At 40.2% G+C, this 18,617-nt stretch overlaps 1 protein-coding gene across 6 annotated transcripts in view; it reads left to right on the top strand.

The window, feature by feature from the left end:
• The window catches only part of ENAH (ENAH actin regulator), a 72,709-nt gene that overhangs the window by 26,982 nt on the left and 27,110 nt on the right, over positions 1–18,617 (top strand). For 4 of the 6 annotated variants that reach the window (XR_013984508.1, XM_081000139.1, XM_081000143.1 and 1 more), the window contains exons 1-3: positions 3,908–4,011; positions 9,014–9,179; positions 15,795–15,972. Coding sequence is in view for 5 of the 6 variants with exons in the window: in XM_081000139.1 (XP_080856265.1) it covers positions 3,923–4,011; positions 9,014–9,179; positions 15,795–15,972 (433 nt within the window). In the remaining variant the exon portion in view is untranslated. Of the gene's footprint in view, positions 1–3,907; positions 4,012–9,013; positions 9,180–15,794; positions 15,973–18,617 lie in introns of those variants that run through there. The other 2 variants (XM_081000141.1, XM_081000140.1) reach the window with 1 other exon arrangement.

Raw genomic sequence — 18,617 nt, forward strand, 5'->3', positions numbered from 1 at the left:
AGATACTGCCCAGCCCTAGCTGAAGGGTGGTCTTTCAGTTTTTGAAATAAAATAAAAACATACCCAAATGGTTTGACACTACTTAAGCAAAATTATTTCCCCTATAGCCAGCAAGAGGATAGAGAGCTACAGTAAAGGCACTTTTGACTGGCTTTTAGTTGAATCAAGTAATACTCGCTAAAAGGTGGTGCTAGCCATTGTGGGCTTTTTTTCCTTTTAGCTGTCAAGATACTGGGAGGAGTTTCAAGGCTAGCGCCTGCCATCTACTATGTTTTGCAGTCTTCACTGAATATTTTGCATCTGTTTTTAAGGCATTCCCCCCTGCCTCCTTGTTTGTACTGATTCTCACTTCACAATTTGTGCAAAGCTTTTCAGAACATAACATTAATTAACAATATGAATAGTGGTTCTTCAGTGCAAGAGACGAAACTGTTTTCCTTTAAAATATCTGGTGAATGCTAAAACAAACAAACAAACAAAAAACCCTGCAGATGATTAGCAAACAGGTTAAGAAATGCCACCTAGTCTACAATTATTTATTATTTAGCAAATAGAACTTTTTAGAAAGCTTAAGAGCACTTGCTGATTGATACGGCATTCTTGTTCCCCAAGGGCTGTTCTACACAAGTGATTTATAACACTTAGGTAGGTGGCATGCATACTCCATACATTATTCTATTTGTATATGAAGAAAGACAATTTTTCTTTTAAAAAAAATTCCACCAGTAAGTCTTAAATTACTTCTACGGTTCTTGTAGAAGAGTAACAATTGTGCTTAAGTACTTGAAAACAACACATACACCTCTTGTAAAGTGATCTGCTACAATGGTAAACTGTTTCAATGCTATCTCTAAAAGTTCGCCTGTCTATAGTGTGTAACTAACCCCTTGTTTGGGGGTGGGGGAATCTAGATTACTATCTACTCGTTCAAGAACTAAGGGTTGTATCCAGCTTGCACAATAGACTTTTCATTCCTTTCCTCTTCTCTGCAACCCTCTGTGTACCCTCAAAATCTGCACCAGAGACAAGAATACATTTTCCCTCCATATATTCTATATGTGTATACTGAGCAGTTGTGACTGTGAGAGGAATTAAGTCATTTCTCAAAAATTGCTCCATGTAAATTAGTTATGGCAGAGTTCTGACAGAGACTGCATAGACTTAATGCAGGAATGGTAATGCTGCTCTAACATGGTAGGTACAGTCGTACCTTGGGTCTTGAACAGAATCCATTCCGGATGTCTGTTCGACTTCCAAAAATGTTCAAAAACCAAGGTGCCACTTCCAATTGGCTCCAGGAGCTTCCTGCACTCAATTAGAAGCCGCGGAAGCTGCATTGGACGTTCAGCTTCCAAAAAATGTTCGAAAACAGCAACACACACTTCCAGGTTTGTGGTGTTCGGGAGGCTAAATGTTCGAGTAACAAGGTGTTCCAGAACCAAGGTACAACTGTATCTTGTAAGCTTTTCTGTACAGCTTGCTCAAAGTTTGTTACAAGAAAGTGAAAGGCAAGACTGCGTACACTGATGTGGTTTAATGCATCACAATTCCAGGTTGCCTTAGAATACCAGCTGGTATTCCCAGAATAGGATTGGTTGTCTAATATGTATCCTGCTTATTCTGCAGCATGTTCCCATCATGAACATCATGAAGTAGCACATGCTTAGCAAGCACGTATTTACTTGTTTGCCATAAGCTTGCCTTCAAGCATTAGTGTTCAGCATTGGAATATGTAGTGAGCATTCATTGTATTGTGAAGCTGTCCTTTGATAGTAGGCGAGTGCCAGAACCTTTACAGCTGAAAATGAATCTGTTAGATGCTTCTTTTTAACATATACAGGGATGTCCAACAAGTTGACTGCAGCTAGCGGCTCAATTAATTTCCTCCGTGGGGGGAAGCATCCAGCCCTGGCCCTCACTCGCTCCCCTAAAAAAAAAAAAAACAATTTTGGTGTCCCTCCCCCCCAAAATGGGTAGATCACTGCCAGCTTTTTATTGTGGGAGTAGATCGCAGTCTCTCGGGAGTTGAACGTCCCTGACATATAGTAATAAAATTTCCTGCACTATTAATAGTTTAATTCATAAGCATTTTTAAATGCTAAAAGTAAAACTAAAAATAGCATACTTGATGGATTGCATATTGTGCATATTGTGCTCATATTCAGACACCCATGCAAGTTTTGATGTCACAAAAAATGAGTACCGTATTTTTCACTCTATAAGACGCACCAGACCATAAGACGCACCTAGTTTTTGGAGGAGGAAAACAAGAAAAAAATATTCTGAATCTCAGAAGCCAGAACATCAAGAGGGTTCGCTGCACAGCGATCCCTCTTGCTGTTCTGGGTTCTGGGATAGCTGCGCAGCCTGCATTCGTTCCATAAGACGCACACACATTTCCCCTTACTTTTTAGGAGGGAAAAAGTGAGTCTTATAGAGCAAAAAATACGGTACTTGCCTCAAGTAGCTGTCATGTGCTATGATGACCCCTTGCTTCCTTGCAGCCTAAGGACATCTAGTGATCAAAGAGGGCAGACAGTTCTGCCCAAGACTAGGCCAGTCTTCCAAAACTTTGTGCTCTGTATCTGGCTGGGGTTGATGGGAGTTTGTTTATTTTAAAGCATTTCTAGGTGGGGCCTGCTAAAAGTGGCTTACAACAATAAAATGCAACATACAGAAAAACATGACTCTACAAAAGAAATAGAATTGCCCCCCAACCCCCCAGAAAATCCAGTAGAACAGCAGAGAATAGCCATAGTCCGAACAACAAAACATCGCTTATGGAAGGCAAGTAAGAAAAAAGTTATTCCAAAATCCTTGAAGCCAGGGCATTTGATTGCTTTTCTACTGAGAGGGACTTCCAGTGTCACAGGGTCCCCATGTAAAAGGGCCCTCACCCTTATGTCCAGTAAGATCCTGCCAGGTGGTCTGATCATCTCACCGGCAGTGTCTGCATTTTGGACCAACTGCAGTTGCATTCTAAAGCAGCTGAAGTTTCAATAAAATCAGTTTCAATAAAATCATTCCATCAAAGAAAAACAACAAAAATTTCAACAGCAAGGACATTCTTATCAAGTAGGCCGTCAACCAGCTTGTCATATTCCCAGCAAATGCCTGGGATAAAAGATGAGTTTTATTTTGGTGCTAAAAGGAGGTTAATGATGACCTCCTTTTAGACCTCACTAAGGAGAATTCCACAGCTAGGGAGTCCCAACGCAAAAGGCTTTGCTCTTGGTGAACCTCCCTCACATGGAGAATGCCCTCAGATGAAGGGTCCGGATAGGTTCGTATTGGGAGAGGCAGTCAGATATATATTGTGTATTTTAATTTCTTGCGGATCGAGTTGCATTCAGCAGGACTGTTTCGGTGTAATCTCCCATATGAAGGAGCGATGTGGAATGATTCCTGTGGAGAAATACCATGATTAAACAGTTGAGGAATGATTTTGCAGGAGTAGGACCTGTCTGTGCTGCTCTATTTTTTAAGGTATTTTTAACCTGCCCTTAAACAGAATTGCTGGGATGGATGCATTGTGCTCATCGATCTTTTCTGCACAACCTGTGAAATCTTCCATGCCGATTTTCTGCTTGTATTCCTTCATAACACTTTATGCAGAAGAAAATGCCCTTGCCTGAATGCCTGTGATAGTTACTTTGTAGTAGCTTGGTAAGAGTTTCTCCAGTTGAGTCCTGCATACACTTCACTGTTACCTACTACATTTAGAGAATGAGTTCAGGAAGGAAAAGAATTATAGCATATGGCTAAGATTTCAGTGGCATGTTTATTTTAGGGACCAGTTACATTCTTGCAAGACTACTCTCTGACTTAATTAGAAATTGGGACATTACTTTCAAGCTTCTAGTCTAGTTGAGCACTCAAAAGTCTTGAGAAATACCCATTGTGTGGGGTTATACATTTTACTATGAGAATTTTAAGATTGTCTGACAAAGAGCAGCAAACCATGAAACTGGCAGATATACCCTTGGCTGTGCTCCAGCTCCCTGTAGCAATGTAAGTACACACCATAGCTCTTGCTTGTGATAAAACGTACAGAAATTCGGCTTCTGAAAGATAATACAAACTTTTAAATTAATTTAAATTGTTGTTGAAAAGAGGTTGATCTCTTTCTGATAACAAGAAATTAATTGTTGCGCGTAGTTTTTTATATGCAGCAAACTATTTTTAGCACAAATAGCTTGAGCACTACAAAACAATTAACAAAATAAGAATTAAAGGTACATTTGGAAGATGTTCCTGCATATGTGACTTTCTGACAGACATAAGGGAGTGACTGATATCCCACATGAAGCGTTTTCTCCGAGTACTTGTAAGATAGTTATATTTATCCTTTTGAACCTTTTAGGATTAATGGTGAAAGTCATTCTTTACTGAACAGTACTTGAACTGCTCAGGTACTACTCGTTTTCTTATTATTAGGATAAACAGAAAGGTTGATCTGGTTTCTCCTTGCATCATAGATAAAATGTTTTTAAACAAAAAACAAAAATGGGCTGTGTGCCAAGAAAAGGTTTTTGTACCAATATAATTTTGTATCTTAGTTGCTTAAAGCATGCTGCTTTCCAAAAACATTTTAAAAGGGGAAAATGAGTCATTACTGGTTTTCCAAACAAAGTTAGTGTTTAAGATTGAACAGTTACTATCTCAGTAATGCCATTTATAACTAAATCCAAATAAATCTTACATTTAACTAGCATAGTAAATTATTTTGTTAGGAAAACAAATCTTCAGTTTATATAACAGTAGCATAATCTAGAGGAAAAACTGCAACTGAAAAGGCAAAGAAAAAGCGACTTTGAATTGATTTACCTTTTAATAGATAAAGTTTGTTCACTGTAAATCATGGGTGGCATTCTACTAAAGTTTAGAGTAGACCTGTTGAAAATAATGGGCCTAACCCAGCTCATTAATTCCTGTGGTTCTACTCTGAGTAAAACTTAATTGAAAACTAGCTCATGGTTCCACAACACATTTAAAAGGGTATCGGATGTTAATCAACCCAAGACCTGATTTCCCTCCCATCCAGCAGGGTAATGAATGAGTAGGTCTGATATGTATAAAAATATATATAATGTGTATAAAAAAGGATTCAGAGCAGGAGTTAGGGGGGAGGCTCCAACAAACAATGCATACCAGTAAAATACTGCATTTTCTCCAGTACCTCATTTTGATACACTGTGCATTGAAAGCTCTCAGTTATTGTGCTTGCACATTTTGATTTAGTTCTCAAACTGCAATTCCCTCTGGAAAAACTAGTTAAGTATTCTTGTCTTGTCTAGCTAGGCTTCATGTTGTCTATTGGTGACGGTGCAAATACTCTGGGGTTATTGATTTGGTTTTTTCCGTTTATAGCATGAAGAGACTAAATACCTTTGCAATAAATAACACAGCTGACATACATTGGTGTACTCTAGAAACAGCCTTAACTAAAATAACTTCTACTTTGTACCAAGTATAGACAGGGGTATAAAGTCTGAGTAAGGCAAGTGGCATGATCTGTGTTTTGCATCCAATATCTGCATCAGAATTGTGATGGAGATATCACTAACATGCCCCTAAATGCTTTACCACTGAGTATCTGCTTAAGATCTTAAATGCCAGAAAAGCTAACCTAGTCAGCATGGTGAGCTCTTTGGTCAGGAACCAGCATTTAACATTGGAATGCAGTTAGCACTTAACATTAGAAAATAACTATGGTTTAACACAGATTAGTAGCATGCTGGTACCCACTGCTTAAAAGGCTTCTACAACAAACCACAAGCTCTAGCTGCTCGCTTATTAGTGCAGCAGAGCTGCTACATTTGTGTTGGTGGGTGATCTGGACTAATTCTGTGCAGGTTTATTTCAGTAAGCCAGTTAAATATGAAGAGATGACTGTCTTGCTGCAAGGCTGCTATATAAAACAGGTTATAGTTTTCTAGGTAATATCCTAAGTCTTCATAAATAACCCCAATCCAGGTTAATTGTGACCTCTTTTTCCTCCACCAACACTTCAGTTTATACATGCTGAAATCCTGTACCCACTTATCTGGGAATAAGCCCCTTTGAGCACACTGGGAGTTACTTGTGAGTAGACCATGTCTAGGATTGTGCTGTAACAAATGTTTAAAGATAGATTAACATAGTTTGTGATAGAGAACGGACTTCACTCTTGATGTTCATAACGCTCATCTATGCACTGACTCTACTGCTTGTGTTCTCTTAAACTAGCAGACTATCTTCTCATTTTTATTCAACAACCATGACCTGAGAATGTTTTAGGACTGTGCAAATGGTCTGGTTTCAGTGTACTTTACTGAAGTACATTGACTTTAACTTTTCCCAAGTCTTTGAGGAAAGGGCATTGTACTCTGGGCATTTCTGTTGGATCTAGAAGTAGGGTTGTTGTATCTAAAAAAAGAGCTATCCAAATAACAGCTGGGAAAGTATGCGTCAAACACCACAAGCTAGTTTGTCTCACTCATGAAGCAGATGTCCTTGCAGTTTCTTTGAGGATGAGCTATGTAGTCATTGTTTTTATGTTTCATTTTTGATATCTGATTCTATTGTATTTTTAGTCCTGTTTTTCCTGTATCATGGTGGATGTTTTCTAGCGGGGAAGGGCAGAACTTGAATGGGTTGTTTATACTTCAAGATTATACTGAATAAATGGTTTATACTTAAAAAATAGCTGAATGTGATACTCTCCCCACCCCCCGTTTCTATAGAGTAATGTGGTGGTTTTCTAGAAAGAATTTTTTAAAAAAAATTGCTGCCCTTAATTGATACAGCCTGTGTTAACATTTTTATTTAATTTATATTTAGAGAACAAATCAAAACTAGCATTTCATGTTAAATTTATATGCTATATAATCGCAAAAGCAAAAAAATAGTTGAACTGACATATTTCAAACGTGTATTTAGTGTGGTTTAACTATTATAATGAAACAAGTTCAGACAAATATTTTAAGACATGACAACTAAATATATGGAAGTTTATACTGCTATTTAATTTTTGGGGGTGGGGGGATGAAAGTGCTGAAAACTGCCTGGGGTGTTGTCAACATAAATCTGCAGGTTAATGGCTCATTTGACAAAATATTTGATCCTCCTATAACAGGGGTAGGCAGCCTAAGGCCTGCGGGCTGGATGCGGCCCAGTCGCCTTCTCACTCCAGCCCACGGATGGTCCAGGAATCAGCATGTTTTTACATGAGTAGAATGTGTCCTTTTCTTCAAAATGCAACTCTGGGTTATTTGTGGGGCCTGCCTGGTGTTTTTACATGAGTAGAATGTGTGCTTTTATTTAAAATGCATCTCTGGGTTATTTGTGGGGCGTAGGAATTCGTTCATTCCCCCCCAAAAAATATAGTCTGGCCCACCACATGGTCTGAGGGACGGTGGACCGGCCCATGGCTGAAAAAGGTTGCTAACCCCTGTCCTACAAGATAGCAGGGTTTTTTAATGTTATTTTTTCTATATTTTTCTGAATGCATTGTTGCTTTCAGTTTGCTTCATGTTATTATGTAGCACTGGAAATTATAATAAAATTTAATAAATAAATATGTAGTAGTGAGAGATGGTCTTCTGAAAAGATTAAAATGCAACTTTTGATTTTAGGTTTGACTAAGAACATTCAGGTTACTTTATAGTTGCCCAGTTTGACTTGAACCCTGCCATACTGAATAATTTCCAGCCAGTCTCCAATACTCAAGTATGTGTTCTGTGCTGGTTGGATAATGCCTTGGATGAACCTAGCAGCTATTTGTTCAGACCAGTAGATTATGTTAGCAGGCTTTTTAACATTATGATCCTTTTTGTAAATCCTATTGAGCCACACTCTGCTTTATGTCCCTTGGAATCTGGGCTAAAAGCCAGTTATTCCCAGATTAATATGGTTCATTGAATATTTGGGCAGTTATAAATGGAAGAAGAATCTGTGCTCTGAAGTTGCATGTTGAATAGGTCTGGTTCACATCTCATATTAAACCTTAGTTTAAAACAAACCATGATTTAATGAGAATGAGCAGTATACTGCTACACAATGTTCAAAGGTTCCTGTGGCATCCCATCTCTGCTTTTCCACCACAAATTAAACAAGTCACAGTCTGTCTTGTTATGTTGTCCAAATCTGGGGCTGTTGGTTTGTTTCCTCCAAACAAGTCATAAGTGGTAGCCAAGGTTTCTTACTGGCTAGCGTTTTGTGGTTTGCTTGAGGAAACAAAACCAGGAGCCTGTGTTCTGTTGGCACGACAAGCCAGATTCTAGCTTGTTTCATCCATGGTGCAATAGGAGGGAGGGGGGGCTCTGTGAGTAGCATTCACTAGCATATTAAACGTTCAGATTAAACCATGGTTTGTTTTAAGCAACTGTGGAGGCCTACCTGTATTTAAAAATAAATAAATAAAGAGAAGCCTAATAGTTAAAAGCAAGGATGCTTACTGAATCTCTGTTGGAAGAATGTTCCATAACCTGGGACCAGTGTCACTAAATACTGAACTTCTGGTTGAGTCCGGTCAGGCCTCTAACATTGGGGGGGGGGGGATAACTAGCAGTGCTACTCTGGATGACCTCTGTCATCAAACTGGGATATAAAGGCTTAGGCAGTCCTTAAGGCACTGTGAGCCCAAGTTGTTGCTGTATTTACAATGTTTATTTTCAGTCATTTTAAAGCTGTATTTATACCAATTTAATATTATAAGCCATTTTGTGAAGATTTGTGCTTTGAAAAGTGGGTTAGAAACGTATGAATTGCAAGATTGGATTATTATTATTTTAATGACATAAATTGGTCCACTGTGGTCATCCCTCCTCTTCCCCTATTCAGAAGAATTAGATGAACTGTTTGGGAACAGTGTCTGATTGGACTAATGAAACTATGTATGAACGTTTCAGAATGGGAAATGAGTGGTAGAATGTTGCCTTTGTTTTGAAAAGGTGTTTCCTTTCATATAGGACATTTAACATCACTTGTTGTTTTTTTCCTTTTAATAATTTGTTTTCCCTTGTTTTCACAGTGAGCAGAGCATCTGCCAAGCACGGGCTGCTGTAATGGTCTATGATGATGCTAATAAGAAGTGGGTACCAGCTGGTGGATCTACTGGATTTAGCAGAGTTCATATATATCATCATACAGGCAACAATACATTTAGAGTAGTTGGCAGAAAGATTCAGGATCATCAGGTAAGTGATTAAGCTCAAATAATTAAAATGGCCTTTTATTTTAGTTGGTCAGATGTAAATGTTCTCTTACATTGATGGAAGGAGATGAACTTTTGGATCCACCTCAGATCCTTTTACTTAATAGAATAATAGGACAGTCAAACAGGTCAGAGGCTTTCAGGCGATTTTCACCACAAATCTACATTTTTTATCATCTCTTGTCTCTTTTACCAAAAAATAAATTATGCCAACTGAGTGGAATTACCGTATTTTTCGCACCATAGGGCGCACCTGACCATAGGGCGCACCTAGTTTTTAGAGGAGGAAAACACACAAAAAAATATTCTGAATCAAATGTTGCACTAAACTATTTAAAGCAGCAAAGCGGGCGGCTCCTGTCCGCTTTGCTGCTTTAAATCGAGCCTCAGAGGAGGGAAGGAAGGGGAACCATGGCTTATCTAAGTCCAGTTAATAATGCTGAGCCTGATTTATGGCCATCGAGATTAGCCTGGCCGTCTCAGTGGAAATCTGGGGAGGCTGAGGTGGACTTTCCAGTGGTCAAAGTGTGGTTGTGTCTTCCTGCCCGGCATCTATTTCCTGCCCTCTTTCCCCCCTGCACCCCCGCACCCTGCTTCGAGGGAAGGAAGCGGAGCCATGGATCCTCTGCTCGCAACTGCAGTGGATTCCCTCCACTTTGAAGCAGGAAACTTTGCTGCTTCAAAGGGAGCCCAGGAGGAGGGAATCCTCTGCAGCCGCAAGCAGAGGATCCATGGTCCCCTTCTTTCCCTCCTCCGTGGTTGCTTTGAAGCAGGAAGGTGGGAGAAGAGCTGCTTACACGAGTGTAAGCTGCACCCCTCCCACTTTGCTGCTTCAAAGGGAGCCGGGGAGGAGGGAATCCGCTGCAGCTTCCCCCACCTCCTGGAGAGCCCGCAGAAGCCGCCAGCTCTTTAAAGGGGCTGCGCGGCTTCTCCTGGCTTTTCTGGGAGGTGGGAGAAGGGACTGATGCAGCCAGTCAGTCCCTTCTCCCTCCTGGGGAAAAGCCCGCAAGAGCACACGAAGCTTGTGTGCAGCTCTTGGGGGCTTTTCCCGCCTTCCTCCCCCCTGCATTCGCTCCATAGGACGCACACACACACACACACACCCTTGCTTTTTAGGAGGGAAAAATTGCGTCCTATGGTGCGAAAAATACGGTACCCGGGGGTTTTGGAATGTAGAATCCAAAGAGTTGGTGTAGGTGAGATCAAAGTTTCATTTATTGATTTAACAAGCCAGCTAGTTCCTATTCACAGTTTCAGATGAAGAAAATAGGATTATTATGTTTTTACATCATGCCACTTAGAAAATAGCAAGGGTCCCTCATTGTACTCACCCTCACAGTGTGATTTCTTTGTGAACTTTACTAAAGTCCCAGTCTGCTTAAGCGGAAAGGATTGCATTTGTGACTTCAACATTCTGATTTTTAAAAACCAATATTAGTATGTGTATTGCTTACCTCTTGAAGGATCAGGGTATCAGGGACTTAGAAAACAGAAACATTTGTTGCAACAGATTCATGACCGAGGAGTCGAAGGTATGTAATTGATAATGTTTTGAAGACAAAATGAAGATCATTGTGCAAATCTTTAGTGCAGCTGCACCTGGAATATTGTGTAGAGTTCTGGTTGCTTCACCTCAAGAAGAATATTGTAGAGCTGGAAAGGGCTCAGTAAAGGGCATGACCGGACTGACCATGACAACGAAGTGATATTCACCACTACCCCATTTCCAGACAACCTCCCACACCACATGGAGCAAAGACTAAATCAAGGCTATTTCCTGCTCTCTGCATTGGACCCATGACCACTTGAGACAGGCCCATGGTTGCCATGGAGGCAATGAACTCCCAGACTGGACCTGAGGCATGCTCAGCATGAATGTTGAAGTCACCCAAAACCACAGAACTGGGGTTCTCCAGCATCACACTTGAGACAAGCTCAGTCAGGGAGGCTGATGAGCAGCAGGGTGGCCAGTACACCAATAGCATGCTTAACTGGTCTCTTAGGCCCAGTGTCAGATGCAGACCCTCTAGTGCTGCTCCAAGGAAGGTGGTACATGATGGTGGTATGTGAATAGTCTCTCCATTCTGGGCTGATGTCACACCAAGTACCTGGGTGGGCAGAGCTGAGTCAAATTGGCCTACCCGGCTGCCCCACCCAGGTCTCGGTGAGACCCAGCCTCAACCAGGTCAGCCTGCTGAACCACACTCAGATCATGGATTAGCATTCATTGCGAACTGACCTGGTATCCAGCAGAAGAACCAGCAGACTGAAGGGGACAGTGTTAGATTATCCATTGATGCTGCGATAAGGGGGAGTTTAATGAGGAATATCAGGCACAAATACCTGTCATCATCCCTTCAACATCTCATTCTGTAATGCCTACCCTTCCCTTCGATCACCTTCTACTCTGATATCCTTCCCTCAAGACATATCCTGTATGTGGAACACTCTACAAAAGTAAAAGTAACAATACACATTTTGTCATGCCACCAGGCCATGCAGACATCAATCCACAATAGGTCACATGTACAGCCCACCATAAAGATGTCAAGCCACAGCTGAGAAACAGAACAAAGCCATCTTGTACGGGAATCCCACCCCATCTCTCACCTGGGGTATAAGCAAGCACTGCAGATGGACCATAAATAGACACCAACAGGTGCTGTAATGAAAATATTGTCATTCAGCACTCATTGGTAAATAGTAACTGGCCCTCAATAAAGAAAACTGTAAAAATTCTCCATCTGTTCCTGTCAGCTCATCTAATGTATAAATCCCAGAATCTAGCCACTTCTTCCATAGAAAGAATTATCTTTAAATCAGGGTTACCCCATGAAGTTAATTTAACTATCAGCATATGGATCAAATTATAGCCGGCAAGCCAGCATACACAGTGACTCCCTAGTTGCTGAAATTGGTGATGTAGACCCTTTTTTACATGTATAGACTGCAGCACCACCCATCCCAAAAGAGGTATTACATGAGCCACCTCTCAAATTGCCCATGCTGGGCCAGATTTGGAAAGATAAAGTTTGGTTTGGTTTGGAAATGGGGGGTTGGATAGACCCCCCTATGCAGGGAGGTTTGGACTTTTCAAGTCTGGCAATGGGCCGTGAGATGTTTGGGGTTGTGGGGGCTCTTAATTTTGGAGGGACTTTGAAACATGTTCTTAAATACCACATGGAGCTTAGTCTGGACTATGGAAAAGGGGCTGATTTGTCGAGATGGGTCAAAAGCATTGTCAAGCTGGAGTTCCCAAGAGTGAAAGGAGCAGGAGATAAAGGAAAATACAGCTATAAATATGAAGAAGAGCTGCGGAAGGGATATGGAAGGGACTTAAGGGCCTCGGACATAAGATTGCCAGGTTAATGCGCTAGATTGATGAGATAGAAAGGACTGACAAAACCTGGGACCAGGAGGAAGAGACGCTGGATGAAGATTGGATTGTTTGTTTGTTTGTTTGTTTGTTTTTTTATTAGGATTGTTTTATAAAATTGATGAATGTTAGAAAAATGTTGGAACGAAATTATTTGGCTTTAGCAAAAATGTTTAAAGAATTATGTAAGAATATTATGGTTATGAGAAATTGGTAAAAATAAGATTTAAGTTTTAAGCTTTAAGGTTTTTATAGTAAGATAAGATTAAAATAGATTAAGGTAAAGAAATGACAGAATATTATGAAATATGGAAAGGATTTGCTGCGACAATTAATAACCAGGATACAAAAAAAGGGAGGCGGAGGAGGTTAAAGAAAGACGGTAATGACAGTTAAGGATTTGAGAATATTGGATTTGTTTTTAAATGTTTGTGGTATATTTTTATTTTTTGAGCGTGTTGTGCTATTTTTTGATTTTGATTTCTATTAATCTGTATTGTTTGACTGGTTTGTTTTTTCTTTGTTTTTTCTCTCTCTTTTTCTTCTTTGTTTTCTTTTGTAATTCAAAAATTTTCAATAAATATCATTTTTTTAAAAAAAATCGAATTGCCCATGCTGGGGGTACTCCTAGAAAAAGAAACTTGCCACTTGTTTATGCCTTGTAGTATAACATAAAATATGGAAAATTAAATCATCTTTCCATTTTATTATTTTAAGTGATATACGAGGTGGTGAATTACCCCAAATAAACATCAGAAATAATACATTAAACTTCTGAAAATATGCTTGGAAATTTGTTGACAAATACCGCTAAGAAAAATTATTGTTCATGGCAGTACATCTTAAATGTGTTAACTCTACCCCTAAGTGCTAAGTTTAAGTAGTGCCTGATCTCAGGTATGAACCTATTTAAGCTTAATTTAATGATTTGAGAAATATCTGTAGAAACCAAAATCCCTAGTGAAAATGCTTAGTGAAAGACATACACAGCAGGCAATTTAGACTTGCCCTCTGGCATTCTTATTTTAACCACTTTATTGTTCATCCTGGAATCTGACTAAACTTATCCATTGATCTGATAAATTCTGATATAACTGTTTCAGGCCTGCTAACAAATAGTAGCAAATCATCTTCAGACAAAGCTAATCTAAATTCCACTTGCTCATGCACAAACCATAAATCTTTCTGTTCTGTCTAATTGCATATGCCAACGGTTCCAAACATAAATCAAAGATCAATGGAGAAAGAGGACATAAAAACATGGGAATAATAGTCTCTGTAATCTATCCCCAAGCCTTTCCCCACAGACAAATCAAGTGACACAAAGGCAGGTCTCATCTGCAGGTGCTGCTTTTCTTCCCTAGCCCTCTTCTATAAGGTAAAGGTAAAGGACCCCTGGACGGTTAAGTCCAGTCAAAGGTGACTATGGGGTTGTGGCGTTCATCTCTCTTTCAGGCCGAGGGAGCCGGCGTTTGTCCACAGACAGCTTTCCAGGTTATGTAGCCAGCAGGACTAAACCGCTTCTGGCGCAACTCTTCTGTACTGCCCTACTGGCCCAGCACCTGTTTCCAATGCAAGATCTCACCTGGAGCTGCACTCATTGGGGCAGGAGGATGGAAGAGAAGTGATACTGTGTTACACCTAGCCCTCTGTTCTAGTCAGAGAGGGTATGCCTGGTACTGGGGTATATATGTACCTCTGCCTTTTTTAAAAAAATAAGGGAAAAATCCCTAAATGAAGTTGGAACTATGAGAAATACGTGTCTGAATGAATGAGTCGCAAGAGGAGTTGTACTTAGCATTTTCTTCCATCTGTGCACATAGTTGCTCATTAACTGCCTCTTAAGTTTCTTCTCAGCCCATTTCTATTAACGCTAAACAATATAGTCAAACGCTGTGAAATATATTTATTTAACGACCGTTTACGCATTTTCATTGGAAAATTACTGTTTTATAATATATTGGTGGGGGGTGTTTTTTTAATTATTATTTGGAGTGACCTAGCTGGCACTGCAGGGTTTTTTTATGGATGATAATTAAAACAATATAATTGAGGAAAATCAATAGGGAAGGGGACATTTGCTGATAACAGGAAGTGTATTCCAAGGCATTGGGCCCCTTAGGCAGGACCATAAGCAAATCTCTCGCATTCTTTTGGAACAAGGGGAAGGGGGAAGGAATCATAGAATCATAGAGTTGGAAGAGACCACAAGGGCCATCGAGTCCAACCCCCTGCCAAGCAGGAAACACCATCAGAGCACTCCTGACATATGGTTGTCAAGCCTCTGCTTAAAGACCTCCAAAGAAGGAGACTCCACCACACTCCTTGGCAGCAAATTCCACTGTCGAACAGCTCTTACTGTCAGGAAGTTCTTCCTAATGTTTAGGTGGAATCTTCTTTCTTGTAGTTTGGATCCATTGCTCCGTGTCCGCTTCTCTGGAGCAGCAGAAAACAACCTTTCTCCCTCCTCTATGTGACATCCTTTTATATATTTGAACATGGCTATCATATCACCCCTTAACCTCCTCTTCTCCAGGCTAAACATGCCCAGCTCCCTTAGCCGTTCCTCATAAGGCATCGTTTCCAGGCCTTTGACCATTTTGGTTGCCCTCCTCTGGACACGTTCCAGTTTGTCAGTGTCCTTCTTGAACTGTGGTGCCCAGAACTGGACACAGTACTCCAGGTGAGGTCTGACAAGAGCAGAATACAGTGGCACTATTACTTCCCTTGATCTAGATGCTATACTCCTATTGATGCAGCCCAGAATTGCATTGGCTTTTTTAGCTGCCGCGTCACACTGTTGGCTCATGTCAAGTTTGTGGTCAACCAAGACTCCTATATCCTTTTCACATGTACTGCTCTCAAGCCAGGTGTCACCCATCTTGTATTTGTGCCTCTCATTTTTTTTGCCCAAGTGCAATACTTTACATTTCTCCCTGTTAAAATTCATCTTGTTTGTTTTTGCCCAGTTCTCTAATCTGTCAAGGTCGTTTTGAAGTGTGACCCTGTCCTCTGGGGTGTTAGCCACCCCTCCCAGTTTGGTGTCTTCTGCAAATTTGATCAGGATGCCCTTGAGTCCATCATCCAAGTTGTTGATAAAGATGTTGAATAAGACCGGGCCCAAGACAGAACCCTGTGGCACCCCACTAGTCACTACACATCCATAGGTGAAAATGCTACAAAGCACCTTTAAGCCATAACTATACTTTACTATTTTTTTAGGTGGTAATAAATTGTGCCATTCCAAAAGGATTGAAGTACAATCAAGCAACACAGACGTTTCATCAGTGGCGGGATGCTAGGCAAGTGTATGGGCTCAACTTTGGCAGCAAAGAAGATGCCAATGTCTTCGCAAGTGCCATGATGCATGCCTTAGAAGTGTTAAATTCACAAGACTCTGGTAAGGCTGCTACAAATTTCCACAACAGTTTTTGAATAGTGGCTTATTGTTCAATCTTACTTCGTTCTGTTTATCTTGAGTTGGAGTAGAAGGTCCAGATACATATTTTAACCTAAGCTGTTATCTTTCCAATAGACATGAGTTAGTTAGAAGTAGATGCCTTAATCCTATGACTGTACATAACAGAATGCTGCTATCCTGTATGGTGAAGGATTAGCAAATCAGTCTTACGTGCATCACAGTTCACTTCATGGGTATTGTAGAGTGAGTAATTATTTATATTTGGGAAGAGACTGCAGCAAGTCCCTGTGCAGTATTTCTAGAATTTGTGTTAGGTAAACTACCAGGTGGAATGAAATAAGAACTTCCTCAATAGAGGGTAAGAATCACCTTCAAGAATGCGTAGATGAAACTACAGTTTGGATCCACAAACCTTCAGGAAGAGCATTATCTTTATTCCTTAAAATACTGCATTTAAAATATTGTGGCCCTGCTTAGGAAATACATATATTTGTCTTTAATGCAAGTATTATTAGCATTTGTGTGCAATATAACACAATGGGTGATATCCAACCAAGGGTGCCTCTTGAAGCCCATGGCTCTCTACTGTTTGAACCAAGCTTAAAATGATTATGGCCACAAGGCAGCAGAGGTTTAGGGTCAGAGCTTTCCTTCTCCTTGGATGGGCTCCCAGCTGTGCAAAAAAGAACTGTTTATTGAACTCATTTTGACAACTGAAGTCCACATAAACTTTTGAGCATGAAATAGCTTTGGTGTTTTCTTTATTGCGAAGAGAGCTTTGCACAGGTACTATAGGAACAACTGCTAGGCAGAAGACCCAGCAAGTCAATGCATTAATAGTCCAAGGCTTCAGATTTTTAAAACTTAGCTCTGTCAGTCAAAAACAAAGACATCTTAATTAGAAGACCTGCTAAAAATCATTCGTTCCCTGAAATGGCTTTTAGGAAAGACCCAGATTTAATTAATGGAAGCAATTGCTTAAAACATAACATTAAAGTGGTCTCATATTGGCCTTCTGATGGAGCATGAACAGCAAAATTAGAACATGGGTGTTCTCTGTGCCATCTGATGAATGTGAATAAGACCAGCAAGCCGATTTATCCAGCAGTACTTTGAATTCAACTGACCTCTCAGGCTTGAATAACAATGAACTCTAATCATACATTGTAGTGCAGTTGGTTGCATTCCTGTTGCCTTTCAACTATACTGTATGCAAAATGGTTTTTCTTGAAAGAGAGCCAGCCATTCCACCCCTCCCCCTTTTTCCCAGGGCTCTCTGCAACAATGGAGAGACATAGCATTAAGTGACTGATATATTCATCAGTGCTTCACAGTCATCAAACCCCTCAGGGACAAACTAGATGATACATTAAATATGTGAATTATCTGTTGTTAAAGATTTAAACAGCAGCATATAGCTCTGATCAGTATTAGGGCTGTGGGCAGGGGTTATTTAACAATTTCCTCTGCTATTCAGACAAAGAAAATATTGGTTTGGGGTGGGGATGTTTTTAGTTGGTACCATGAGGTGGGGTGGAATGATTAAAAATCTTGCCCAACAATCCACTGTCCTCATCTACATTGCTTTTTCATTTAATTTTTGCAAAATATAACATCAAATATGTGACAGCAGTCACATCTAGTTTAGCTTTGAGATGGTGGCTTAAAAAAAGGAGTTTGGATTGAAAATTTAGGGTGGATACTGATGCAAGAGTCCTATATGGCTATTGTGAGAGTGCAAACATACAGCAGGACTAGTGAACCTTTGGCCCATCAGTCCCAGCCAGCGTGGCCAGAACTCCAGATGGGAGTTTTAGTCAAGCAACATCTGGAGGGACAAAGTTTCACCAGTCCTGCTATATAAGGTTGCCATCTTTGTGACAGTCACAAAGCCCCTCTCACCACACTTCATGGATCATGTTTCAAGTAAAAAAGATTGATTTTTTAAAGAAACAGGCAGAATAAACATCTCAATAAATATGTCAGGTGCCTGAAAAAGAATTGTTTTTTAAAGTTGCATGCAAAATAACTGTCAGAACTAAAACTAGGAGAAAAACCACAGGAGAAAAGGCTCCCTTGTCCTGGAGTAAATACCATATATAACTTGTTTGCATTTTATTTTGAGGACATGTATGAGACTGACCTGTAAGTCACCACACAGCACATGATCTGCTATTTAACACGCTGCAGCTGGTGCTTCATTTTGAACTGTTGATCACATATCCTAGAACAATTATTTCTAGCAGCTCCTTTACTGATGATGATGATGAAGATTTAATAAATTTGTTACCTTGCTTTCACCAGAAGGCCTGCAGCTCACAACAATTTAAAATACAATGTTATGAACAGTTTAAAACAAATTAACAGTCATGGGAATGGGGTGGGTCCTAAAAGTATGCAGCTCAGCTGCTGGAGGCCCAGGAAAACTGCGTTATGTAGGGAGGGAATTCCACCACTTAGGGAAGGCCGCAGAGAATGTCCTTTTCCAGGCAGCCACACCGAAAACTTTTGAGGGTAGTAAAACTGTCAAGAGAGGACCGTCAGCTTATTCGAGTATAAGCCGAGGGGGGCTTTTTCAGTGTAAAAAATCTGCTGAAAAAGTTGGCTTATACTCGAGTATATAC

The sequence above is a fragment of the Podarcis pityusensis genome, assembly GCF_964106645.2.
Source record: "Podarcis pityusensis genome assembly, chromosome: 3".
In the NCBI taxonomy this organism is placed as follows: Eukaryota; Metazoa; Chordata; class Lepidosauria; order Squamata; family Lacertidae; genus Podarcis; species Podarcis pityusensis.